This window comes from Phyllostomus hastatus, unplaced genomic scaffold, assembly GCF_019186645.2.
Source record: "Phyllostomus hastatus isolate PE091 unplaced genomic scaffold, TTU_PhHast_1.1 phas_scaffold_216, whole genome shotgun sequence".
In the NCBI taxonomy this organism is placed as follows: domain Eukaryota; kingdom Metazoa; phylum Chordata; class Mammalia; order Chiroptera; family Phyllostomidae; genus Phyllostomus; species Phyllostomus hastatus.
Window position 1 is genome coordinate 22,975,066 of NW_025334018.1, and position 26,512 is coordinate 23,001,577.

The window sequence follows — 26,512 nt, forward strand, 5'->3', positions numbered from 1 at the left end:
GTAATCTAAGGCACACTGCTACATTTCACTTTTTAGGTGTAGCCTTCCACAGACACACAGCGATGTGAGGTGGGGCGGGGCTCCCCTCACTCCTGCTTACGAGGAAATAAGCAGCTCATCCCCAAAACATCCCTTCTCACAAAAATGAACTAATGCTGAAATATTAACATCCTCATTTTATTTTTAATGGTTAAAATTATAATTCCCATATAAAACTCCTTTCCCTTGCCACTACAAAGACAATATTCTGTATACATTCAGCTGGTCTTTTTTGAGGTGTTTTACTTGTTCGTTTTGATGCCCCTGCTAAAAATAAGGTTCTGCTACATCGCCCTCTGGTGACCCCTCTCAGCGGCTTTCCTTTCTAAGCTGAGAAGCCAGCACAGCCAAAGCATGCTTGGCCGGCCAGAGGCGGCGCAGACACAGCTCCGCTCCCCCCGCCCCCCACAGGTGTGGCTGTGGGGACGGAGCCCGAAGGGAAGGAGGGGAACATGAATCCTGTTACAGCTCCAAAACACACTACCAACAAGTAAAATTCTCCGTCTAGGTGCCTTTCTCTTAGGGGGGAAAAGTTTCCTCAAAGCACATTTGAAAATGCTCCTTACACCTTGCACCACAATTCCATGTTAGAGCAGCAAAACTAAAGGCTATTTCTCCTCACACAACTCTTCCCTCGGGAAAAAGCCTGGTGCCGCCGTGAAGCTGGCTTCCACCCTTGCCGAGCCTCGCTCCGCTCTCTTGGCGACACAGCCGTGGCCGAGAGTGTGGGCAAGTTTGGGGAAAGCGCGAGCTCACGCACAGCTCACGGGCCAGGCACGGTGAGCCACGCACACCTGCTCCGACACGGCAGGGCGGCCGTGCGCTCCCAGGCAGACGAGCGTGGCTTTGGGCGAGATTCGCGCGGTTTGTGAAATGGGACCACAGGTCCAGTCCGAAGGACTCGGAAACAGCCAGTTTTCTCCTTCTGTAGACTCACTTAACGTACGAGCTGTTTCTGGGTGGCGATTTTTAAAGTAAGTCACCTCTGAAGACTGGCCTGGGCGCAGGCGACCCGGCCCCGACGGCCTCCGTGCCGGTCGCCGAGAGGCCTCTCGGTCTGAGCACAGGAGTTTCGCTGAGATACACGCCAGCATCCAGTTCTGAGACCTAAGGACACAGCTCACAAGTGGAAGCGCAGCAGTGTCTCCTCCTCCAGGGTGCGGGCCGTTACCTCCCGCACACGAGACGCGGCCTCCCCGACGGGCAGGGTCACCGTGTGTCTGCGAGCCCCCGGCACAGGACCGCTCGGAGCAGGGACTGGCGCTGGGGAGGCACCTCACAGGATCACGTCCAGGCGGCACAGGAGGCCCCAGTGGTCGCTGGGAAACCTGCCGCAGTCCAGCTTCTCCAGCCCCAGGAGGTCCAAGCTCTGGGGCACGAGGTGGCCGCCGTCCGCGGCTGCCCTGAGGAAGATGCGGTCGAAGCGGTGCTTGCTGACGGCGCGCAGGCCCAGGTTGGAGTTCGCCTGCGTGTCCCACGTGTACTGGCAGTGCTTGGGCCTGCCCAGCAGCTCCCAGACGTCCGAGATGCTGCCGGGCAGACCGCCGCACTGGGCGACCTGGAAGGCAGGAGGTCCGTGAGACTCTGGGTTTCCCCCGAGTTAAAAAGGCGTCTTCGCTGTGACGTCCCAAGTCCGTTACAGATCACGGGGCCCCCCCAGGCACCTGCTAGCGCCCGGAGGCAGCACCAGGTGCTGTTCCCAGTGGCCGCACTAGGGAACACGCTTGGCCGCCTGCTGAGGCAGCGGGTAATGCGGGGGCGGCAAGCGCGTTGGCGTCCTCGGCAACCTGCCCCCGCCCTTGCGCCACCAACAGGCCCGTGACCCGGTGTCAGGGGAAACTCCGGAGGCTGGGAACCCACGGCCCCGGCTGTCGCTTGGTTTTCAAAAATAAGCACAAGTGAAAAGAAGACAAAACCGCTGCTCCAGTCCATAAACTTGGAAGCCGCCGTGTGTGTGGTCCCACTGCCTTACCTGAAATTTACTAACAATAGGAATTCTTCCTTGTGCCACTGACACTCCAGGACCCAGAAACAATTATGGCAGAATACACACAAAAACTGCCACTGTAACGTATACAGTTCAATGGCATTAAGTGCGTCCATGTAACAATGTAGCCAGCACACCACCCACCTCCCTGAGCTCCTCTTTGCTCACTTTAAAGTCAGGTTCTTTCTGCCCTGGCTGCTGTGGCTCAGGGACTGAGCGCAGGCCTGCGAACCAAAACATCGCCCGTTTGATTCCCACTCAGGGCACATGCCTGGGTTGCAGGCTGTATCCCCAGTAGGGGGCGTGCTAGAGGCAACCACATTGATGTTTCACTCCCTTTCTCCCTCCCTTCCCCACCTGTCTAAAATAATTAAATAAAATCTTTAAAAAAAATAAAATCAGGTTATTTTCTATTGTTGGCTTTTCACTGTGAGAGTGCTCCGTACACTCGTCAGGAACCTGAGTGTCGCACGTGCACAGGGGCCACGCCCATCTTCTCTGTGCATTCCAGTGCTAGTGGGCGCGCTATGGACCCACGCAGAGTCCTCTTGCGTTCTGAGCACTGCTCCCCCCTCCCCCATGCGCCCACCTCACCCCGCCGACCGCACGCTGGGCTGCTGGCAGGTTGACGTTTGTGACATCCGCCCGTCCGTTTCTGCCCGGTTGTCCGAGCTCCTGCTGTCAGAGCCAGGAAGCCACTGCCAAACCCGGTGTCAGGAAGCCTTCCCCGTGTTTTCTCTGAGTTCTGTGGTTTCCGCTCTTACCTTCCGTTCCTGACCCATTCTGAATAAACTGTCGTGTAGGGAGTAAAGGAAGGCCCCAGCCTCATCTCCGTGTGTGTGGGTATCCGGTTTTCCAACACCATGTGCTGAGAAGCAGGATTTTTATGAAGTTACCGGTCACTCAACTAGAGGCCAAGAACCCCTAGCTATAAGCCCACCAAACCACAGGCAGGCCAATGGAGAGCTTATTTTTTTTGTTGGTCTCGTTTGTTTTTTAAGTATTTAATCTGGTTTTCTTTAAAGATTTTACTTACTTATCTTTAAAGTGAGGGGAAGAGAGGGAGAGAAACATCCATGTGTGGTTGCCTTTTGTGCGCCCCCCCACTGGGGACCTGGCCTGCAACCCAGGTCTGTGCCCTGACTGGGAATCGAACCTGTGACCCTTCGGTTCATAGGCCCGTGCTCAGTCCACTGAGCCACACCAGCCAGGACGACAGAGCTTGGTTTCTAAACTCCCTGCCCACGGACACAGTGGGGCAGGAGTGAAGCAGAGCCCCAGGCCTCCTCAGCACTCCGATCCCCGGGCGCCACCCGCCCTGCACAGCGCCCCGACTGCTCCCTCCCGGGCCTCTGCCTCTCCCTCTCCCTCCCTCTCCCTCCCGGAGCGGCCATTTCAGTCCCCCTTAGTCTGATGTGCGCTCCACCAGAGCCGGGAAAAGGCAAGACGGGCTCACCACCTAGTGAGTTCTGACTACAAAGGTCCTGAAAAATCCCCGTGCGTCCAACCGAACGAAGGAAAGAGACTCGGCCTCAGACCCGGACACTGCAGCGGCACCAGGAGAGGAGGACGGCCTCGCCCACGGTCCTCGCCACCACTGAGGGGCTCCACCAGCACGCGTGACCTCTCCCAGCCTCCGCGCCACTGTCCTCTCCGGGCGCCCCCGCGACCCCGTGTGTGTTCCCCGAGGAGGGCGGACAGGCCTCCTGCCCCGCCTCCCCGTGCGAGGCGCGGACCACAGCGGAGGAGCCAGCTGCCGGGTCACACCCGCGAGGTCACCGACGTGCGTCACCGGCTTTGGTCCGCAGGAGCCTGAGCTGGTTCCCACAGCAATGACCTGCCCGTGCCCGCGGGACTGACGCTGCCGCTCACCTCGCGGTCCCGCAAATTTGTGTCTCCCGCAAATATCACCGTGGCTGACTCCGGCGCCTCCTGCATCCTCTTCAACACCGTCCTGAGCTGATTCATCCGCTCCTGGGCGTGCTCCCTGGTGCTCTCCAAGTGGGACGTCATGAGGCACAGCCCGTTCCCCGACACGCTGGCCTGCAACAGGACACGCCATGCGGTGGTTAAAACCGGCTCGAACGCCGGACCCTGACAGCGGAATCCGGGGTCACCCCCTGACCGGCCCACGCTGACCTGGGTCAACCCACGGGGAGACCACCCACCCAGCGCGGTGCTTCTCCTTCCAGGTCGAGGAAGCCTGAGCTGCTGCCCCTGCTCCCGGAGGAGGCTACTCAGCAAGCACCCACTGACCCTCCACGTCACGCCCTCCCCCACGGCCCCAGGCTCCCCGCTCCGCATCCCCACTGCGCGCTGACAGGACCGTTCTGACACCCCCAGACTGATTTACAGCGTGACTCCTGCACACAGGACGGTCCCTCTGCCCACTGCCGTGTCCTCCAGGGCCCGGCACGCAGGCGCTCAGGACAGGCCAGCGAACGAATCGGTTGGGACCGTTCCCCGTTTGCCGCCGCCGCACCAGCGAGGTGCCCTCTTCACACCAGCCGCCGCACACCCCGGCGGCTCGGGGGCCATGCACCGCGTGAAACCGGCGCCGGAGGCGAACTCGGGACGTCACCACCGCGTCCACATCGCCAGGAAGACGCCTGCCGAACCAAGGGTTTCGTTTCCACACGTTTGTCTGTCCTTGAAGTTTACATAAAGACGAACCGTACAAAGTCCTCGGAGACCACGGAGAGACCATTAGTGAGGAGCAAACTCTTCTCTGAAGACAATGGTTTAAACACAAACACATCACCGCGGGACCACAAAGAACACATTCTTTCTTTATACAGCAGTCGACTTTTAAAATTTACTTACATGCACACACAAAAGGTTTCTCATCATTTTCGTTTTCGGAAAAGGAATAATCTCTTGGCTTTTAAACGTCACTCTAGATTTCTTCAGCATTATGGCCGTGAAGTACGCTTCCGTGTGACCTTCGGACGTGTAGGGAAGAGAGTTAGGCGGGGAGGACAAGCACGCCTGCGGCCGGCCTACCACCGCGCCCCCCCCGAGACTCCACAGCAAACAGGGGCAGACGCTGTGGCGGCGGACCTCCGTCCTAAAAGTAAACTGCGTCAAAGTAACCCGAGCCGGCCGGCCACGCCCCTGTGTTTGCCTGCCCCTGGCCCAAAATGTGACTGCAAGTGTGGGGGAAACGTAAACATGAGCTCGCACAAGTGCCAAAAATAGTTCATGGTGCCAACAGGAAACAAAAAAACCGAGAAATTTCTGAAAGAGCGGCCGCGAGTTCCCCTGAGGCAGACCGGCACGCCACCGTCCCCTCGGGGAGCCACGGGAGGCTCCGGTGCCCGAGCAGCGGAGGCAGAACGGCGTCAGGTTGCAGGAGAAGAGACGACAGGCTGGAGGCAGTGAACGAAGGCCCCCAGCAGCGTTTCAGGAAAGCACGCAGAGGGAGGCGCGGTAGCTGGTTTCTCAGAACAGAGCGCCACCAGGAAAAGAGGAGGAGGAAGATACGGGAGGGGGAAAGAGGGAAGGAGGACAAAGGACGGGAGGGGCTGGGAGGAGGGGCGGGGCGGGGGGGGGGGGCAGGTGGGCGGAGAGGCAGACAGGGGAGAGTCCCCCAGAACGGAAGGTCACGAGCCTCTGGGCCGCAAACTCCTACCAAGCGTTCAGAACTGTAAGTGAGAAACAGGACCACGGGGCGCGGGCAGCACAACAAAGACCCTGACAGGCGGGGCGGGCGGGGGGGGGGGACAGGGGTTGGCAGGGCTCTCGGTTCACGGTCACCAGTGGGGGAACCGGACAACACCGAAGCGGTGCCTTCGGAATTCTCAGGAAAGACGAGTGCCCGCCTGGAAACCTACGTCACACTGGCATCGCCTTGACAGTGGATGGCAGACACACTGTCATCCTAGGAGGAGAGAGCAGCAGGCACCCCAGACACGCTGGGGTTCGGAAGCCCCGCCCCCACGCACTGCTTCTCGGGAAGCGGTTCCGGAACGTTCTCCAGTGAGCGAGGCCTGAACCGAGGTGGGGGTAAGCAGGGGACCAGGAACAGGACCCCGAGAAGACGGAAAGAAGCCCCCGGAGGACGCAGGAAAGGCGTCCCACAAAGAGAGCGAGGGAGACGGAGACTCGGCGAGGACCCGCCTGGACCCAGAGCCCGAGACCCCATCCCACGGAGAAGTGATGGTCAAACGTGAGACTTGGCCCCAGATCATGAAATGCAGCCAAGTACACTTAGGAGAAACAAAACAGATGGAAAATCAGGAAACTAAATTATTCAGAGTAAAAGGCTAGAAAAACAAAAAATAAGCCCTGGCTGGTGCGGCTCAGTGGACTGAGTGCCGGCCTGGGAACCAGAGGGTCGCTGGTTCAATTCCCAGTCAGGGCACATGCCTGGGTTGCAGGCCAGGTCCCCGGTTGTGGGGGTGCAAGAGGCAACCACACACTGATGTTTCCCTTTCTTTTTCCCTCCCTTCCCCTCTGTCCAAAAATAAAGAAATAAATCTTTTTAAAAAAATAAAACTAAAAGACGACCTTTTGAAAAAGCATAACCACATGAAACAAATATGTTAAGTACAACTGGAAAACAAAAAATTTGATAAAAAATGCCTAACCACAATGCAATTATCACACTTAAAATTTTTAACAATTAATTTCACCAAAAAGCTACTCAGTGCCTCAAATTTTGGCAATTTGGAGTTTCCTGAGACATCACCCACTTCAACCACTTTTTCACGAAAATTAACAGCAAGCTGTGTAAAATATTCTCCCATAGTTCTTTCGGTACCCGGTGTCCGGCCTGTTTCGCTCAAACTTATTTTGTTTGTGCTGTTTGTTTCGCCTGCTCCAACAGGCGAGCCTTGATTCATCTCTTTTACCGACTCGTGTTTCAAAGAAAAAGAGCAGTGAAGGGACAGGGAGGGTGTTACCTGTGATGATGGTGTAATCGCTCGCCCTCCTCTTCAGGAAGCTGTAATACGGGGGAGTGACTTCCTGCAGAAACACCACGTCCGGGCTGTACCTGCCGGAAAGCGGGAGCTGATGCGACCACTAGGGGCGCCGTTTCGTTCGCGGCGACTCGCGGTGCAGAGGGAACACAGAACCATCGCCCTCCAAGACACCCAGCGCTCCGCGTCTGTCCCCACCGATCTCCGACAACTGTGAGACGAGGGCCTGTGCCCTTCAACACGCCACCGTGCAGATTAGCGCAGAACACGCGCACGCCACAGCTCGGCGAGGTTAGGAGGGCAGGAGTCACTGACGAGAGCAGCCAGAGCCCTGAGCGCGCCCGACGGTCCTCGTGCCGACCCACGCGTCCCGTGACACGGCCTCGTCCCGGCCCCTCGAGACAGGACGCAGAAGACCGAGCTCCGGAGAACAAGGTGGCTCCCCACGGACTCCACAGGCAACGGCCGGTGTGCGACAAAGGTCTTCTGGTAACTTAATCATCATAGCAATAACTACATAGGGTCCGGCACAAATAACGCCCCTCCTTTTTTTTTTTTTTTTTTTTAATTACAGAATCTTTTAGCACAAAATCGTGAGGGTGTCGTTCTGTAACACAGCAATATCCAATTCGAGCACACCACGTGACATTTCAGCCGGATGTTCAAACTAGAACTGTAAGCGATCACACGCACACGATGACCCCACCCTCCGCCCTGGAGCAGGCGCCCCTGCCGCCGCACCCTGCGTGCGGAGTCCGTAAGGAGAGCCGCTCTAGAAGGCTCCTAACAGGAACCAGTGCCCCGCCCCGCCCCGCCGGCCCCGAGAGCAGGGCTGAGCTCGGGTCCCAGGCCCGCAGTGGCTGGCTGTGCCTGCACGCAGGGCAGACGCACCACCGCGCGCCCCGGGAAGGAAAACAGCGGCACTCACAGCGCCAGGAAGGCACACACCCCCTGGGCCCTCTCAGGCAGGTTACTGGGGTCCAGCCCGTCGATGTTCCAGGTGATCAAGGAGAACGCGCTGCCGTCCTCCTGCTGGGTGGGCTGCTCAGGCGTGCGGCTCCCTGGGCGCGTGGGCGCGGCTGGGTCCTCACTGGTCAGGTCAACGCTGGCGAGATCACAGAATGAAACACAGCTTTGCAAACAATCTATACACTGCTCAATGTTTAAGTCTCTCACAGTGAGTGGCGGCCCTCATCTCAGTGAAATACATTTAAAGCGACCCCAAAGTGATGTAGACACCGGCCTGCAGCGTCCGCGTCATTCCCGATGAAAGGAGACATTCACACGGACTATCGGGTCCTGCGGAGGAAAGGGGACAGCGTGGCTTTTCTCTCAAGGGGAGCAGAGGCCGTGGCCTCCGCCAGGGCAGGCCTTTCTTTCTTTTTGTGGTATCATTACAGGAAGGTCCTCATTTACTAGGCACAGGTTCGCTTTAGGGGGTTACCTTTTACAGAAAACAAAGGAGCCAATGCTGCTAATCACCTCACAGAAGAGGGAGATTTGCAAATGAAAAAGCAAAAGTGGTTGAACTGGTTACACTCTCCTTGAAAGGTTTAGCCTGGACTTTAGGAAGTTACTTTACAGTAAATATCCTCAACTCAGGGTGAGGGAGTTTTTTAGCAAGAGCAAGACTCAAAGCGGCCTGGGCACATTGCAGGCCTGATTGCCCACGGGAGAACCTATCCGTGGGCATGGGTCCTGTGCATCTATCTCCGAGTGGGAGCTGGGCCCACGCCACGCAGAACGGTCTCCTACACTGAAGTGTCTGCCAGCGGAAGCACACGTCCGGCGGCTGAGGAAACAGACCCTGCGCCACCCGAATGTTTGCCCGCCGCACACGGCCTACACAGCGCCCTCCCACGACTGCGCCGCTGAAATGCTTCCGTGAGCCAGGACCCCAAACTGGCCGAGTGCAACACGTCCACATTCGTTTGGATTCGTTTCAAGCCAGGTCTGAAAAGAGATCTCATCGTGGCAGGTGACAAACAGCTGCCAATGCTCCGTTCTGGCCTGAGAGCTGGAGTCTAGCCCTCTCCAGGAACCCGGGCCTCCCTGACCTGCGTGGCCAGTGGGACAGTGGACGGGACACTCGGGGACCCCCGAGGCTTGGTGGGAAGACGCCTGGTGGCTTTCCCTGCAGCCTCCTAGGACACTCTCTCCAGGAACCTGGGCCACCAGGTGGGAAGTCCGAGTCCCCAAGGCTGCCACACTCGAGAGGCCACAGGTGCCTGCTCTGGTCCAGCCCGCAGCCCCACAGCCAACCCCACCTTCCACCAGCTCCGTCAGGGCTAGAAAACCCCATTTCTAGCCAGTGCACACCGACCCTACCCTGTCTCTTACGAGGTACTGAGCTGTGTTCCGAGACAGCAGAACAAAACTGCAAGCCATGCAGCCCAAGAGGCACAGAGGAGAAAATGTTGCAAATCACGCCCAGAACCCAAGGACCAACTGGGGGACGGGACAGGACCGGAACCTGAACTCGGAACCCTTTCAGAAGCGATGGGTCCGCTGTCCAGGAAGGTCTGATGCTGAAACCCCTGAAATCTCGCCCGAACCCTGGGTGGGGAGACGGGTTTGAGTCGTTTGAGTCGTGTCTCCCATCTGATTGCCAGATGAGTCCAAAGTAACACTTCCTTCTGTCCCCAGAAGCTGGTGCCGTAGTCTTGGCTTCTGCGCGCACCGGGCGGAGAGCCCTTGCCCAGTCCTATTAGTTTTAGTATCCACTGGTGATTCCTGTCTGAAGTCATTATTACTGTGGTGGTTCCCACGTGGGGCTTTTTTCCTAACTCCATCACGCCTTCTACATTTAGTATTTGGAATTCTACTGTAAGGACGGACGTACTGTGGTTATTGGTACAGATTCTTTGTAGATGAAGCCTCGCTGTCACTGGAGTAACAGGGGCAGGGGTGCATTGTACAGAAAGCCACATTTCTAGATGGTTGCCCGCAGAAAACAACCAACCAATCGACGCAGGACGTAGGCGGACTTCCACGCTACCTTGTTTCCGTAGCGGTTTCTGCCTCATTCATTTGTTTGCAACCTCGCGCTCGCATGTTTCCTATATACTTCGAGTGAGGAATTTCAGACGGTTCCCGGGGACCCCCCAATCCCGCCGGCGGGGGCGAGCACTCCTCCTTCCCCACCCGGGGCGCCACCTAAGCCCCGCTCGCCCCCGCCAACTCACCAAGACCCCGGCGCGGGCGCGGTCTCCGGGCGGCGTGGGACGGCGCCCTCCTCCGGCCGCGGCTCGAAGTAGGCGTTCAGCGCCCTCTGAAAAGAAAGACCCGTAGGTGGGGGGCGCGCGCGCCCGGCGCGCTGCCCAGTCCCGACCGAACAGGGGCGCGTACTTCCATCTCCCAGGCGTTCTCGGTCAGGTAGCGCCGCGCCACAGCAGCCTCGCAGCTGGCGATGGCGGTGAAGTCCACACACAGCAGGAGCCGCTTCTTCTCCACGGGGTCCCCGTCGTCGGGCCCCGCCTCCGGACCTACATCCAGACCGCGCTTTCGCTCCATCGCCGCCGCCCGCCGCCGCCGCCGCCGCCGCCGCTCGCCCCGCCTCTCTGCGCAAGCGCCCGTCCCGCCTCCCTAGTGTCCCCGCATCAACCGTCCGGCGGGAAACGCGGCCCGCCAGCGGAAGGCGATCGGCGCAGCCGCGCAGCGGCAGAGGGGTGGGGAGGACAAAACAGCGCGCGTGCGCGGTCGCGACGGGCACGGAACTTCAGTGCGCGCGCACGGGAGGGGCGGGGGCGGCAGGGCGCGCGCCGCGGACCGACCTCTGCCCTCTGGCGTCCTCTGCGTCCTCGTGGTTTCAGCAGGCTCTAGGTGCCCTGGCTCTTCCGAGGTCGTCCTTGCGCGGGCCCTGGAGCCGGCGGACTGCCCAAGATGAGCCTGGCCAAGAATGCGCGGGAGGTGCTGAAGGCCATCTCCAGTAGCCCCGGCTTTGATAGAATTTTGGAAAAGGTATTGTAGGCGCAGCCGCGGCTTGGGATGAAGGGAGCCGGAGGCACCGCGCTGGCATCTCGCTCGATCCCGGCGCTGCGCCCGTGGTTCAGCTTGGTGATGATCACGGCTCCTTCACGGAGCGCGGCTGTGTGCCGGGTCAGGAGCACAGACGAGGCCATCTACTCGTCCGTAAATAGTGCGGTTGTCCTTGGTGGAGACAGCACTGCACTCGGTTCTAGTGCCAGAAAGGACGGTAGCGCGACCCCCCTGTGGCGCGGGAGGAAGCCCACGGATCTTCCCCGCGCGCCCGCAGCCCGCAGGGTTATTTCAGCGGGACAGCCGGAGCCGGGCCGCGAATTCAGGAGCCGGTTGGCGGGGTGCACCGGAGCCAAGTAGCCCGCACTCCTAGTCGCCACTGCCTATAGAAAGACGTGCCCCGTAGGAAGCATTCTCGATAAGCGCGAGTAACACATTTAACAGCCTGCGAGCTTGTGGATTTTTTCCCAAATGTTTCCATGCATTCATGCCTGTTTTTCTTGCGATTAGGATAGAGTGCTGGGAAAATTGGAAATAATTTGGAAATGGGGTTTAAACACAAATCGACTGCAAACGAAGAATGTAGGGCTTTGGAGCAAGGGCTCCCTCCTGGAACTCAACTTTTAGGCTGTATTTGCAACGTGTGAGTAACTGTCCCTAATGGTCTCAGGGTTTTTTTCGGAAAACAACGGAAATAATATCGAGCGTTGGCATTGGTGGTAACTTGCCTTCCAGGGAGATACACTTGTTAACCCAAACGTGTCGGGTTTTACAGAAGGCGAAGTAGGGTTGGTAGGCCGTGCAGCCTGAGTCTGGGCCAATGCTGTCCAAAAGACGTGTGATGCAAGCTACAGCTGTGAGCCACGTGTGCGATTTTACATTTTATAAGAGTCACATTTTAAAAAGCAAAAAGAAATAGGTGAATTAGTTGTAGTGATATATTTTAAGTAACTCATTAGATCCCAAATAGTCTTTTTTAAAGAAATATTTTTAGAGAGAGAGGAAAGGAGGGAGACAGAAAGGGAGAGAAACATCCATGAGCTGCCTCTTGCACGCCCCCCACTGGGGACCTGGCCCGCCACCCGGGCTTGTGCCCTGACCAAGAATTGGACTGGCAACGTTTTGGTCTACAGTCCGGCACCGTTTTGGTCTACAGTCCGGCACTCAGTCCGCTGAGCCACACCAGCCAGGGCCAAAATAGTCTTTTAACATGTAATCAATACAGAAGAGCATTTCTTTTTCACACTTAATCTTTGAAACGCAGGTGCATTTTACACGTACGGCACCTCCATTCGGAGTGGCCGTGTGCCAGGCGCTTGGTTCCGTGTGGACTGCACAGGTGGACAGCATCGAGGGTGCTCTGCGCCGGTTACGCGGATCTCAGACGGGCTTCGAGGTGGTTTCGTGTGGGCGGGGTTGCCAGGGGCAGCGTGGGGGGTGCGTGGAGATCTGTACCTCTGGCTGTGCGCATGGCCCCTCTCACCATGCGTTGTGGGGTAATGGTAATAGTGACCTGGACCGGAGTTCTCCCTGGGGGTGACGGCTCCCGTGGGACTTCTGGCAGTGGCTGTCCAGAGATATTTCGGGGCGTCACCGTGGGGACTGGAGAGCCACTCCCGGCATGCAGTGGGTCGAGGCCAGGGAGGAAGCGGCTAGACGTTCAGAGCGTCTCTGCCCCGTCCCCACGGCAAAGCCGTCCAGCCCAAATGTCAGCAGTGCTGAGGCTGAGAAAACCCAGCTCCTCCTCTGAATCACTCACCTTGTTGCAGGTCAAAGCCACAAAAACCGCAGCTCTTGTTTTGTCTGAATGTGAACCGTGCCTTTGTTGCGAACTTGGAGTTGGTCATGCAGATCACACACGGGGCTTCTCCGCATGGAACAAAACCAGTCCTGCTCTAAACCTCTAGTTAGCAACCCTGCACATTAAAGTCTCTGCTAAAAGAGCCACTTTGCTTTTGTGTCAAATAGTTTTGTCCCTCAGGTTCTTTTTGGGTTGACCACAAAAGGGCAGTGATATGATTAGAAATTTATCAACGAAATATGCCAACAGATATTTCCGTTTTCATGACTGGCCACTGAAAAGGCCTAGGTCCAAGAAAGACACAAGAAAATGATAAAGCAAGGTTTACTCAAAAATGTACTAAGTACCTGTCTTGGGGGTCACACTACCTGTAAGGTCAGAAGAGGGTATACCCTCATATCCAACCACAGAGGAACTGGGAGAGAAACCACTAGCTCTCTGTGAAGGAGTCACGACTTTAAACATACTTTAATAACGGAGTAGCATGTGTGGCTTTATGAAATTAGAACTCCTCGTTTACAGTATTTATTGAGGCAGCGCCCACTACGTGTCAGGCACAGAGCGCAGCCCCTTGCCCCGAGCCCCGAGGTGTGTGGAGACCCCAGAGCTTGTCACCCGGTGTGTGTGTGTCCGGACGGCTGAGCCAGCCCCCGCCTGGCTCTCCGCCGTCCGCCCTGCAGGGGTGTCTCCCTGGCGGGACAGTGGCAGGTGGGGGTCCCCACTGCCCCAGCTGGGATGGCCGGGCCGAGGCAGCCCCACCCTGTCTGCCCCTCCCTCAGGTTCAAGGCTGCAGGGCCTGTGTCGGGGAGAGCTCTTGCCAGCGTGACCCTGTTCACTCCTGCAGGGAGCAGCTGGCTCTGCCAATGCAGTCCCCACGGGGAGAGGCAGCCCGTTGGTGCACCAGCGCCGACAGGCCCCAAGGGAGCGTGGGAGGCCGGCCGGAGGAGGGGACACTGACTGAGACCCCCGCTGGTCCCCTGATGCGCTCCTTGGTCTCTAGAAAGCTCGAGTGAGGGCCGACTTCCGTCAGAGGGAGACGGGCAGCGTCTGACTCTGCGTCACCTCTTCTGGGCGACTCGGTTTGACCCTCGGGGCCCTGGCGGGCTGCCTGTGCGGGCTCTTCTGACACCACGCGGTGCTCACCACCACTCTCGTCCACGTGCAGGTGACGCTCGTCTCCGCGGCGCCGGGGAAAGTGACCTGCGAGCTGAGGGTGGAGGAGGAGCACACCAACAAGTTAGGCACGCTGCACGGGGGGCTGACGGCCACCCTGGTGGACACCATCTCGACGCTGGCCCTGCTCTGCACAGAAAGGGCCCTGCCGGGCGTCAGCGTGGACATGAACATCACGTAGGTAGCCCAGCCGCAGCCCCGGCCTCCGTGCGCCTCACCACCCACCCTGAGGCCTCCGGGCCTCCGAGTGGAGAAGCGGAGGAGGAGCTGCCTGCAGGGACAGGGCAAGCCAGCAGGGAGGGGGCGGGGCTGACCCCCCAACGAGCAGACACCCGGCCTCCCACCCAGGCGCGGGTGGGAGAACCACCACCGCAGACTCGGGGCTCCTGACTGTCCCTGAGATCCCACAAGTGCTCAGGGCATGGGAGGCCGAGGGAGGTGCAGAGGGAAGGCGGAGAGACCTTCCCGCAGACGCCATCAGCTCCTGGTGACAAGGCGGCCGCAGGTGTCCAGTCAGCGACCCGGCGTGTCTCCCCGACGCGCAGACACTGTGGGCTCACCCGCAGCGGGCGGAGCCCCTGGCACGGATGGGCAGTGCTGCCCAGCCCCGCCCAGCCAGGGGTGCGGGGCCCAGGGCCTCACTCCCGGACGGCGGTTTTGCCGGCTACCCAACCGAGAAATGATAGGGGGTGTGGAGGGGGCTGGCAGAGGCAGTGGAAATGCAGGTATTAGGTTCTAAGCAATCTAAGTCTTTTATCAGGCGAATGTCAGAAACACCCAGTCCCTCCTGACTGCGGGAGTCAGTCAGGCCGAGGGCGCAGTGAGCACACTGCAGGGCAAGGCGCAGGCGCTCCTGAGACGGCGCTCACGGGGAGACAGCGTCCCCCGAGCTGCTGCTGCTGCGGACTGGCCCTGGCCCTGCCCCCCGCCTCCCGGCAGCATGACCACGGGCGGCCCTTCCGTGCCGGCACGGCCTTCCGGGGCCATCTTCAGACCCGGCTCTGCCCCCCACCCCCCTCCGAGGCACTGCTGTCCCCCAGCCCCGGAGAGCGCTGTCTGAGAGTCAGGTCTGGCCTTCCCGAGCGCGTGTCGACGGAACTAGGACACGGCCTCGGAGCTGTGCTGTCGGTATTCCAAAAGCAAGCAGGTGACCACTCAGGACTACAGGTAGGCAGGAAGGGCCCCTGTTGAAGATGTGCACACAGTTGTCACGAGGATGGTCAGGGCCTCACGTCAGTCCCTTAGAGTCTATGTAGGCGTCTCAGAGTTAGTCCAACTGGAAACACTGGCAGGAAACTTTTCGCCAGCTCCGAGTAAATCTCAAGTGGGAAACAAGGAAAAGGGGTTGGGGGCAAACCGCCCCTCTGTTTGGGGGTGAGGATGAGTGTGGGCCAGGGCCGGGCCCTCCCACCGGAAGGGGCCGAAGGCTCCCTGAGGCTCCATGGCTCCCACTAGGACGAGTCCGACACGAGGGGGCGTTTCTCCCCTTTGAAAACCACTGCCAGTGACCGTGCGTGTGATTGTCCCCCTCAAGGTACATGTCCCCCGCTAAACTCGGAGAAGATGTGGTCATCACGGCGCACATCCTGAAGCAAGGAAGGACACTGGCCTTCACCTCCGTGGACCTGACCAGCAAGGCCACGGGGAAGCTGGTGGCGCAGGGCCGGCACACGAAGCACCTGGGGAACTGAGGGGAGCGTGGCCCGAGACCCCGCGAGGGCGCCCAGTGCCCGTCGCACGTAACTGTAACCGCCCAATAAACCAGCACGGCCGGAAGTAACCAGGAAGCACCTTCTTCTTTTTACTTATTTATTTATGTATGTACTTATGTATTTATTTATGTATTTATTTTTAGAGAAGGGAGGGAGAGAGAGAAACATCAGTGTGCGGCTGCTGGGGGCCGTGGCCTGCAACCCAGGCATGTGCTCTGGCCCGGAATCGAACCTGCAACGCTTTGGTTCACAGCCGGAGCTTAATCCACTGAGCTGCGCCAGCCAGGGCCCCCAGGGCTCGAAGCACCTTCTTTAAGAGCACGGAGACCAGGTGGGGTGTGGGGCAGGGCACCTTTATTTTTCACCTCAGGCCTCTGCGCTTCGAGGTTTCCACCACGCGGACGAGAAACCCTCAGCCCGGTGTCCCCGGAACTCGGGCGCAGCCAGGAACTAGCAGGCCGCTGTGAGACGGGTCTCCTTAACACTGGACTCAAGTGTTAGGCAGAAGGGGAAGTAGAAATGAACGGTCAGTCCTTAAAGAAGCTTAGGTCCTTCTGAGCTGTAAAATGCCATCTACGTGTTTTTTAAACTCAGTTTCAAGGTCATGGAACCCGAGAATTCACGGGCCCTTTTCCATGCTGGAAGACGGGTGGGGCTGTGGGGCCTCCAACAGTCCTGGGGAAAGCTCGGGAAAGCTGGGGACGCAGCACGCTGTGGCGCGGGGACAGCCCGGCCAGGGTGCTGCTGTGCTGCTGACTTGCTGCGGGCCTGGCGTGTCCCCTTAGGGGCGGGCCCGCTGTCAGCACCCGGTCCAGCACCCGGTGTGGGGCCACGCAGCTCCCCAGCCTCCCAGGCCGCAGCGTCTGACAGCCTGGCCCCGGCTGGCGTGGCTCTGAGGATCAGAGGATCGGGCCCGCCTGTGAACCCAGACGCCGCCAGCTCAGTTCCCAGTCAGGACACACTGCCGGGGTGCAGGCCAGGGCCCCAGCTCGGGACACGTGAGAGGTAGCTGGTGGATGTCTCCCTCACACGTGGAGGTTTTTCTCCCTTTCTTCCTTCCCTTCTAAAACTAAATGAAATCTTAAGAATAAAAGACCACGGTTGCAGATTGTTTAGTCCATTTCTCCAAGTCCTGCCCGTGGCGTTCTTAGTATTAGATTTCTGCATCACGGAGTTACTGGTATCAGGATTAAAGAGCCCCCACCCCCCAAAAAAAAAGCTGCTTTAAATAAACCTGGAGATGCAGCCGCTGTGAAAAGCTGGCTCTCCCGCTGGACCCCACCGGCACTGACGTGCACAGAGACCACACGGCAGGGTGCAGGGTGTGAGGGTGGTGGCCAGATGCACCCTCAGCATCTCACCAGAAACATCGCATTTAAAAAACGGGCCGCCCGCTTCAAGGACGGCAAGGTCGGTAAAGCTCGAGGAACCGGGTCAGGTTAGGGGAGACCACAGACCTGGCGACTGAAGGCACCCGCGAGGGCGCCCCAGGACACCCTGCGCTCGGGGGTGGGGGGAGACCCAGGTGCACCACAGCGACCTTTCCCGAGTCCGCTGGCTCGACCGAGGGACACCCGCCTGAGACTGCGGGCGAGGGACGGAGAAAACGGAGGTGGACAGAGGGTGCACAGGAGCGCTCCACTTCACCCTCAAAAAGCTTCCCAACGCTTACTCTAAAGACGCAAAACCCACGGCTGCCGACGTAAGTGCCTGCCCTGAACATGAACGAGTGTCAGTGCAACAGAGGCAGGCAGCGAGGAGCTGGTGAACCCTGGGGAGGCGGACCGGTGGCTATTTCCCCTACATCCCACATGCCGGCCCCCCACCCCGCCCCCGAGCCCAGGCCAGCCCCGGTGCCCACGCAGCATCCTCAGACGCCCGAAGACGAGGGCCCAGAACAGCGCCTGCCAAGGCGGACACTCCAAGTGTCACTGCGAACTGAACGACCGGGATCACGCGGGAGCACGCTGGGGTCAGTGGTGTTTCCTCTTCTGTGAAGCGAGGCAGCATGAGGCCAGGCTAACAACTGCTAAAAGCTGGCAAAACGTCCTTGATTCCTTTCTCGTTGAAATTACAAACCAAATGGCCAGGTTTTCCTTCTGAATTTATTGTTAGACCACGGACTGTAACCCCTAAGGTCTTTAGTGACACCTACCCAGACACTCAGGAAAAAAAAAGTTACCACCTCGAGTTTTGTGTGTTCACCTGAATAGTCAGGAACTTTCACCTATTTTATTTAGGTTTTCATTTTTCCAAATTCCAACTGGAAGCTGAATGCAATTGGAGTGCAGCGGGAGCCCTGAGCTCGGCCCACAGGGACGCGCCCAGGCCACGCCCACCCAGTGTGACGCCCTAAGCAAAGCTCTTCTTCATCTGAAAGGAAAAAACAAAACAAAACAGAAAACTCTACAGTAGTCTTTCCGTGTGTTCATTGCACAAAATGAGTTCTGCTTTTGTAATGGACACTCAATGGTCTTTACAATTTAAGATGCCAACTTTAATAGCTTTTTCTACTCCGAAAAACCCTCGTAAGTTTTTCTTTAGAATGGTGTAGAAACCAGTATTTGCACAATTCACTGGAATTTTTTTGTGAAAATCTCTTTAAAACCAGAAAACAAAACAAAAACTCGAAAGGAAAGCCCTGCGCCCGGCGTGGGGTCTGCGGCCGCGGCCACCGCCCCCGCCCCCGCCCGCAGCGGCCCTTGCCCGCAGCAGCCCGGGGAAAGAGATCTGGGAGAACTCGGGCAGCACGTGTGCGTGCCAGGGGGCAGACGGCCCAGCCAGACGGGGGCACGACGCCGGCAATGAGATGCTTTTTCGTTTAAGATTTCTTTCCCGTGGTTGCATTGTTTCAACAGCCACATCTGGTCATCAGAACGAATCTGACAGTGCTCAGGAGCAACGGTGATTATAGCAAAGCTATCGAGTTTCTGGAACATTAGTCATGCCCGTTACCTTCACTTCTCACCCTCTGAACGTTGATGACACGCATCAGAGAGTCAAGCCCAGCACAACGGGAGACCCTGAGAGGAGTGCCCCACCGCGCGCTCAGACTCAGCAAGCGTTTCAGAGTGCAGAGTCCTTCCTTCACATCGGTAAGGTGCTGACACAGCGCGGCGAAGATGCAGACCTTCCTTCACACAGTCCGTGCAGGAGACATCTGATTTTCATTAAAGTTCTGAGATACAAATGATTTTTAAAAAAATCCAGGATGAACAAGTTTCAAAATGCATAGTGTTCTGTGCATGAGTCCATTTCCCTTGAACTCTGAAAGAAGGAAGTGGTGAGAAAACAAGGAAAAGCGGCCGCTGCACTCCACCGCCCCCTGCTGGTCCGCACGCTACTCGGGCATGTACGGGTGGAGGTGGTCCTCTACCGAGCCCACCGCCCAGTGGGTCAGCTGCTCCTGCGGCAGGTAGAGGCAGATGCTGCACAACTTGAAGATTGTAGCTTTGTTTTTTGGAGTCTGGGGGAGAAAGGGTTTAACATTCTTAACAGAGAAGACCGTGACGCGAGCGTCCCGCTGCCACATGACACCGGCCCCCCACAGTGTGCCGAGCACTCGAGGCCAGTGCCGACCAGCACCGAGGGAGGGGTGAACGGCGAGCGGTTCCCACCCGCAGGGCCCCCGGGAGCCTGACTGTTCCATACGGAACGCGGGGAAACTCGACCACGCGTGCCACGACCGCAAGCACGGACGCTCCGCGGGTGCGAGGGCTGCAGGGGCAGGGACGCAGGAGGAGCACACGGGAACGGAGACCTGCAGCAGCAAAGCCGCGGCAGGCGGACCACCTGCCGCAAGGAGCCAGGGTCCAAGGCATTCCCCGGGGACAGCTCGGAAGCGGTGTGAGGGCGTGGTTACACGTATGTAGAGACAGCAGACACGGTAAGAGCAGGAGCAAGGGGAGAACCAGAAACATTGCCTGTTTCTGTTACCCTTTAAAAGACAAGACCTAAGCGTACACTCAAGTAAAAGACTGGGAAAACCTAAAATGCTGCCAGATGAACTCCAAGTCTTACTTTCAGAAAGTCACTAGACGCTGCCACCGAACTCGGGACAAGGGTGCCAGGTGGTGTCACGCACAACCGCTCCGGCGAGGGGAAGGTCAGCTGAGCCAGGCCTGCCCCCCAAGTCCCCCAAGGAGAAAGGCGGCCTCGGCGCACCTGCAGTCTGAGCACGGACTGAACCTCACGTGCGCACCCTTGTGCCTGCCATGGCCACCACCTCGCAGACAGCGTGTGCTCAGCCCCACCGAGCCTGCCCCCACAGGCCCGGGTCGTGGGCTTCCGGCCAGGGGCGGCTGCGTCTGCAGGAGGGTCCCGACTCCAGCCCCTCCACACACACCCTTTGCCCCGGCCCTCACCACGGACCCACGTTATGGCAAAGGTCATAACCTTCAACTCACGACAGTCCAGTTTAGGACAGCACAGGTGCAATGTATAGACATTATTTGTGATGTTTTATAAGTAAAAATTAACTTGGAATACCTGGATTGCTGCCTAAGTTGCAAGTGCTGATTCTAAACACATGGACCTTTTGAATACAGTGTGCACCTCATCCCTTTAGACTTTATCTCCTTGGAAACAGGCCAGCGCTTCTCAGGAAAGGCTCCCAGTCATGGGAGCCTCGGTTCGGGGCGCAGACTCTGCCTGCACCGGGCCGGGCCCGCACACACCTCAGGCATGCAGGAGGAAGACCGCCTCCCACTCGGACCCCGCTGTCTGCCTGTTAGCGCCCACGCGCCTTCCGAGAGCTCCCCGCACAGCTCTGGGGCGCAGCCGGGTCCGGGGCCGCCGCACTCGCAGGAGGCCCAGGGGCCCTGCCAAACCAATGCAGCGCCGGAGGGGCGCGGGAACCAGCATGGTGCCCGCGGGCCTTCAGGACACGCCCCTTGGGGCCAGCGCTCACCTGCAAGTGCTGTCTGTCGATGAAGAGAAACACGGACTGGTTCGGGTTGTTGACAACAATTCCAGTCTTGTCCTTGCGGCTCAGCACGTGCAGAAACTGTTTCTCATAGTCACCGTGATGAAACTCAAACTTAGCCTAGTGAGAAACACAAGCATGTGCACGTGACCACAAACGCGTCACGTGTTGGGAAACGCCCACTGCACGCAGGCGCACCCGGCTGAGCGGGCCGACACGCTGGCCGCCAGCGACTCCAACCCGCAAGGCCAAGCCCAGTCCTTCCGCAACCCCAGCCGCGTCTCCAGGGCCCGGGCAGGACACATGGCCGGGCCGGTGCCGCCGCTGTGAGGGGTCTCTTCCTCCCAGCGGGGTCTGTCCCCGGGCCGGGCGCACTCTGTCTCAGGAGTGTGGGGGCACAGGCGAAGAGACCCACCGCACCAGACGCCCTCCGGCCACAACAGCAAGCCCACCGGCGGCTGAGAACCCCCCACTCTCGAGAGTCTACGACCCAAACGCTCTGTCTTTCTCCCCCGCACCACAGCACTCAGAGGGCGAACGGAACTGAAGAAGTCAGAACTTCTTGTTCTACTAAGCGTTTCCTAAGTCAGGCCCCGCTCCAGGCGTTTCCGCGGACCCGGGGCTCCCCGCCCGAGTTTCGGAGCACGGTACCTGGACAGGCCTGAAGGGCTCGTCCGACTCCTTCCACCTGGAGAACAGGAGACAGACAATCTTCTCAATGTCGTTCCGGGGCCAGAGGATGAAGTCCATCTCCTGAGTACAGCCGATCACGTCCTGCGGCGGGATGGAGAGGCAGCGCAGGGAGCGGTCACCCACAGCCGGCGCCGGCAGGCCAGGCCGCACCTCCCGCGGTCCCTCTGCGGACCCGCCCAGGGCGCAAGGCCCGCTCTGGGCGGTTCCGCGGAGGAGGGGGTGTCACGGGACCGAACGGAACCTGAGCGGCTCAGCTCGTATTTCTGACTCTTGTCTGGTCGAGTGCAGTCACGCAACTACATCCCTCCGTCAGGGCCTGCGTTCCCCAGCAGCAGCTGGTTCTCCACCGTTTTTTTTTTTTTTAAGACTCTGTACCTTTACTTCTACTCTTCCAAATCAGAAGTACTTAAGGAAAGGGACCCTGGAACTCCTCTTAGGAACCGCCCCCTTCCCGTCACCCCTGAAACACTACTGCTATCATCACTGCGCGCTGCTGGCACTCCTCTCACCCCCCAGGCAGCGCCGACACCCCGGGCCAGCAGCCCCCTGCCCCCCGCCAGTGCTAACTGGGCCTCTCCTGTGCGAGCACGCAGAGTTAACCTCCAGGGAAGGGCAGGAGCCTGGACGGCTGGCAACCACAGTGCCTTCCACATGACATTTCTTGTTAGGGGTACGAGGTTATTCCACCCCGCCCCCCCAAAGAAAGCCAACGGGCAGTAATAGAAAACACTGCTCGCAGCAGGAACGGATGTCATTATCAGCACTGAGACCACAGAAGAAATGTCACCTGCGTTTTACGTGAAGTCAGCTTTTGCAAAGACTCCCGACCCCAGTAACCACACCCGGCTCGCGGGCCCCAGCCCCAGCCCCGGCCGGGCTCACCCTCCGCATGGACCGGTAGCGCGGGGCGTGCAGCTGCACCACGTCCCGCTGCAGGAGCTCCGTGGAGCTCTCCAGGGAGTAGCTGGAGTCGCGCACGCCTTTCAGGATGCTCTCCTCGTAGTTGTTCGTCATGACCGGGATCACCTCGGACGCCTCAAACAGTGCCGCCTTCTTCTTCTGGAAGGGAAAGAGGGCGGGATCCACTGATCGCACAGCGCCTCGACGCTCAGGCCGCCTCACGGTGTCACGCACTTCACGCTAACTCCGCCCAACCCTTAAAAATGAAGCTTTGCACTGAAAACACAGACTTTCCAATAGGCAAATCCTTTCATCCCCCACCCTCAACCCCAACCAAACAGGCGATTATCAGAATGTTTAACCAGGTGGTTTCACAGCATTAAAAATACTGACTTACTCTTGAAATAATTTCATTTAACCCGTTCTATCAACAGCTAAGTTAAAACCTCACCTTTCAAAGAAAAAGCCGCACAGACTGACTGCACGCCCCCCCCCCCCGAAGGCACCCTGCAATACCACCCGTGGCAGCAAAGGGGACCCCCCTCACTTAGGGGTTCAGAGTGGGGCGGAAACCGGGAGCACCCCCAGTCATTAATCAGACACCATACTCAAGACTGGTTTTCTGACTTGCGATCAGCTCACAATTTAAGTGCAAAAGCCCTAGTATTTGCTCATACTCATAACCTAATCTCGTCTCAAAGACAGAGAAACTGCCAGTTACCGTAACCTGGAAAAAACTACTGTCTTTTCATGCTTCTCCTCGACAGCTCGCAACTAGTTATTTGCTATTTAACTGTGGAATTCTAAGACCAAAAAGCTAAACCTCTTAGGTATATTCAGTCAGTCTACTTATGTCAGACAAGCTTTACACCCAGTGACGAGGTTCTCTGAGCCTCAGAAACGGAAGTCACCATAAAGCGTTAAATGCAATATTTACAACACTCGACACCCCCCCCCCATGCTACTGGGAGGGGACCTGAAGCCGGAGTCCTGCTCCCCCCAGCCCACTCTGCCACTGGACTCCGAGCACGCCCCCCAGGAGGGGAATCCAGGCCTGCAGGACACTGCGCCTGCCACTCCTCGGGCCGATCCTCTCACTGTTCCAAGAACTCACGCAGCCACCTGTGCAATCAATGCCCGTGAACTCTACATTACCTTCTCCTTGAATACGAAGGCGATATACATCTTGAAGTCAAACTGGTCAGCTAGAGACTCTTTCTTCTTCCTAAGCTGAGCACGGAGTCTGTTCAGAGCTTGTTTCTTCCGGGAGTTTGGGTCCCCCATTTTCAAATGCAGGTGGTACTAAAGCCTTTGGAAATTGTCGCTAAACTATGGGCACTTTTTCTTAAGACTCAAGTACAACAGAAACAAGTCATTTTCCCCTGCCAATGTGACTGAGCGGCTAAAATCACGACCGTAACCCCAACCGCACCTGCCGGCAGGACCAGCACACTGTCATATCACAGGGCCACGGAATGAAAGGCGCTCCCCAGTCATGCTTGGACGACAACGTTTGGGGTGGGGCGGGGAAAAGGGAAGGAAACAAAAGCGGAGAAAACACTCGAACTAATTTTTTTGAAAATACATTTGGCTTCACTGCCAAACGAAGGCCTTATGGGAGGAGCAAAGCCGAAGACCAGGACCTAAGTGTGCGCTAAAACACAGCCGACACCAGGCCGGCCCTTACAGTCCATCCGGACTCCACCCCCCTTTTAGAAAAGGGATGATGAGAAGGAACAGGGAGGGAAAGTGTGATCTTTGCTTTCCAAGTACCAAAAAAAAAAAAAAAGAAAAAGAAAAGAAAAAAAATAAAGAAAAAACCCACCAACACAACCTCCCAGAAACCCCGGAACAGGGAAGGTGGATGAAACGGAAATGCCTGATGGGGTCTCACCCAGCCCGGCCCATGGCTGCGGCGCCTACTTGTCCTCAGTCACTCCCGGTCCCGCTATTGCTGTGCTGTCAGTGCCGTTATTGATTACACTTGGAGGTGAGCAAAGAGAACAGTGCAAACTCGGTCGAGAAGGACGGGGAGAGGGTCAGGGTTTCCCTGCGATCAGCTACAGTGTATACCGGGGGCGGGCAGCTGCTGCCCGAAGGAGCCAGGAGGGAAAACAGCGGAGTCACTTCCAACTTCCCCGGCGCCCACATCCTCACCCTCAGGCGGCTGCGAAGGCTGCTGCCCAGGAGCACCATGGTGGCCACGCAAAGGGGCTCAGAACTCGATGGGACAGGCCCTGCGGCTCTGCTCAGGCGGCGCCCCTGGCACACCAGGGGGTTGGTCCCCACACCCCGGGGAGCCTTCCCTACGACCGGGCCCCGACCAGACCGCGGGCACCGCTGAGGCAAAGGGGGCAGGTGCTTCTCCCAAATCCAGGCCGCGCCCGGGGGCCACCTGCCTTCCGCCCCCCAGGCCCACCCCCACCCTTTGCCTTCAGCGGCAGCGACTCACTCGCACCACGGGAGACACTGGGTCACTCGGGTTTTCTCTCATTTCATCGTGGAAACAATTCCCGCCCGGGTAGAGTAGGCGGGGCAGAGTAAAGGGGAAGAATCGGTGAAAAAAGGAAGTAGTTGTTAACAGTAATTACTTTTTAACGCACGCCCACCCCACCCCCCAAGGAAACGAGGTTCCCGGACTCCGGACGCGCGCTCTCACGTGGAACAGACCATGCTTCCCGAGTGGATGGTTCAGGGCGGGGTCGCGGACCGACGCGGGCAGGCGGGGGGCCCTCTAGCCGCAGCCCGCGGGCGGAGCGGCGGCGGCGGCGGAAGTGGCGGCGGCGGGGGCGCTGCTCGCGGCTCGGGCAGAAGCCATGTCAAGAGAACACCAGCAGCCAACGGAGCCCCCCCATCCCCGCTGCGGCGCGCATTGGGGCCGGGCCGCCCGCGCTGCTACCGCCACGCAGCCCCCGCCTGGGACCCATAGTCGGGCTCGGCACCCGGGACGAAGGGAGGACGGGACGGCGGCGAGAGAGAGAAAGAGGGGAGCGAGCAGGAGGGAGCGGTCCCGCGGAGGGGGAGAGGAAGCCCTGCGCTAAGGTCCGTCGGCGAGTCGACCCCAAGTAAAGTTATTTCAGTCCAAGCATCTGCTCTGAGTCCTCCTTGCCCAGGCGGCTCCGGCTCGCAGGAGAGCGGGGCCCGGACGGCGAGCGCCGAGCTGGAAGCGAGCGTGCGCGGCGGCACAGCCTGGTTCCCCGCCACCGGTGGCTGCGGAAGCGGCTGCGGCCTCGGCGACTCCGGGAACCGGGGAAGCCGCGTTTGAGACGAGCAGCCAGAACAAACAACTTAAAATGGCAGCGACGGCGCTGCGTCACCCGCCCTCGGCGGAGCCGCCCCGAGCTCGCTGCGCCTGCGCGCGCCGCGGGCCCCACCATCTGCGCGACAACAGGGAGGAGACCTGGGGCGGGCAGGTCGTCAGGCTTCTTCAGGAGACTAGGAGAGGAGAGCAGAAGGAGGGGGGACGAAAAAGACTTCCCAAAGCCGGATGCCTTTGAAGTGAAGTAACTTGGCCGACACTTCCGCCTCAAAGGGGAGTTTGAGAACCAAGACCCCCCCATTGTCCTGTATGGAACGTCCTTGGGGCGGAGACACGGCAGCTTCCACTTCCTCCGCCCCTCCGCCCGGAAGTCCAGGTCCCCGGAGTTGGCCCCGCCCACCTCCTGTCGTCATACGCCACGCCCCATACTCCGCCCCGCAAAGCACCCGGATGAAACCGCCCTTCCGGGTTCTCCATCGCTCCTGAGACGCCCGCGGGGGGCGAGGCGGGGCTGAGCCCGGCGACAGAGAGGGGCGGGGCGTAGGGAAGCCGGGGCCAGGGTGGAGGAGGGGTGGGAAGGGTGTCCCGAGGTTGGGGCATAGGTTCTAGTTTCCTTTCGTGAAGGTGTCGTTCTAACCCGCTGATGGGCAGTCTCGGGTGGGGGCGGGGCGGGGAGTTCGTTTGCACTGCCTGGAATTGAAGCCGCGTGCAGCAGGAAGTGGCTCCCGCGGTCCCGGTCCCGGGTGTCTCTCTGTTCCTGCCTAGCCGCGTGCGCCGGCAGGCTGGGCGGGCCTCGGGCTGTGAACAAGGTCAAAGATGCCTGGAGAGCTGCGGCTTGGGAGAAAAACACCCCATCACGCCGCGTGGGTTTTTCTCCCTCCCTTCAGAACGTGATTTCTGTTGGGCTGCCCCAGGACTCCAAGCCTGGGTAGTGGAAATGTGGAGAGAGTCCTGTGGGACGTTTCATATGTGTATGAAATTAGCCCTGGGTCACTTCTGCTTGATCTGGCCAAGTTTGTTCCATGATCATCACCAAGGAGAGTTGTTTGTTTGTTTGTTTGTTTGTTTGAATAACACCTTTATGGACAAAAACGGGGGTTCTGTGGCAAGTAGAATGGGTTGAT

At 58.8% G+C, this 26,512-nt stretch overlaps 3 protein-coding genes across 4 annotated transcripts; 1 reads left to right on the plus strand and 2 right to left on the minus strand.

The window, feature by feature from the left end:
• Positions 1-156: 156 nt before the first annotated feature.
• Positions 157-10,539, minus strand: TDP2 (tyrosyl-DNA phosphodiesterase 2). 2 transcript variants are annotated; one of them, XM_045861719.1, is made up of 8 exons: positions 10,297-10,539; positions 10,134-10,219; positions 7,877-8,053; positions 6,931-7,022; positions 4,850-4,968; positions 4,380-4,754; positions 3,899-4,069; positions 157-1,597 (listed from the first exon to the last, which is right to left on the minus strand). In XM_045861719.1, exons 1-8 carry the CDS (start codon positions 10,459-10,461, stop codon positions 1,316-1,318), a joined length of 1,467 nt encoding a protein of 488 aa, XP_045717675.1. In that variant the 5' UTR covers positions 10,462-10,539; the 3' UTR covers positions 157-1,315. The 2 variants fall into 2 exon arrangements, with proteins under 2 accessions (XP_045717675.1, XP_045717676.1); XM_045861720.1 differs by lacking the exon at positions 4,380-4,754 and having other exon boundaries at positions 10,297-10,536.
• Positions 10,540-10,669: 130 nt separating this feature from the next.
• ACOT13 (acyl-CoA thioesterase 13) lies at positions 10,670-15,680 on the plus strand. Its single transcript, XM_045861722.1, has 3 exons — positions 10,670-10,908; positions 13,893-14,077; positions 15,435-15,680. The coding sequence occupies exons 1-3, from the start codon at positions 10,831-10,833 to the stop codon at positions 15,589-15,591; spliced, it is 420 nt and encodes a 139-aa protein (XP_045717678.1). The 5' UTR covers positions 10,670-10,830; the 3' UTR covers positions 15,592-15,680.
• Positions 15,681-17,803: 2,123 nt separating this feature from the next.
• Positions 17,804-25,464, minus strand: CUNH6orf62 (chromosome unknown C6orf62 homolog). The gene is made up of 5 exons (XM_045861721.1): positions 23,285-25,464; positions 22,112-22,288; positions 21,188-21,310; positions 20,522-20,656; positions 17,804-19,078 (listed from the first exon to the last, which is right to left on the minus strand). Exons 1-5 carry the CDS (start codon positions 23,411-23,413, stop codon positions 18,953-18,955), a joined length of 690 nt encoding a protein of 229 aa, XP_045717677.1. The 5' UTR covers positions 23,414-25,464; the 3' UTR covers positions 17,804-18,952.
• Between the last annotated feature and the right edge of the window lie 1,048 nt (positions 25,465-26,512).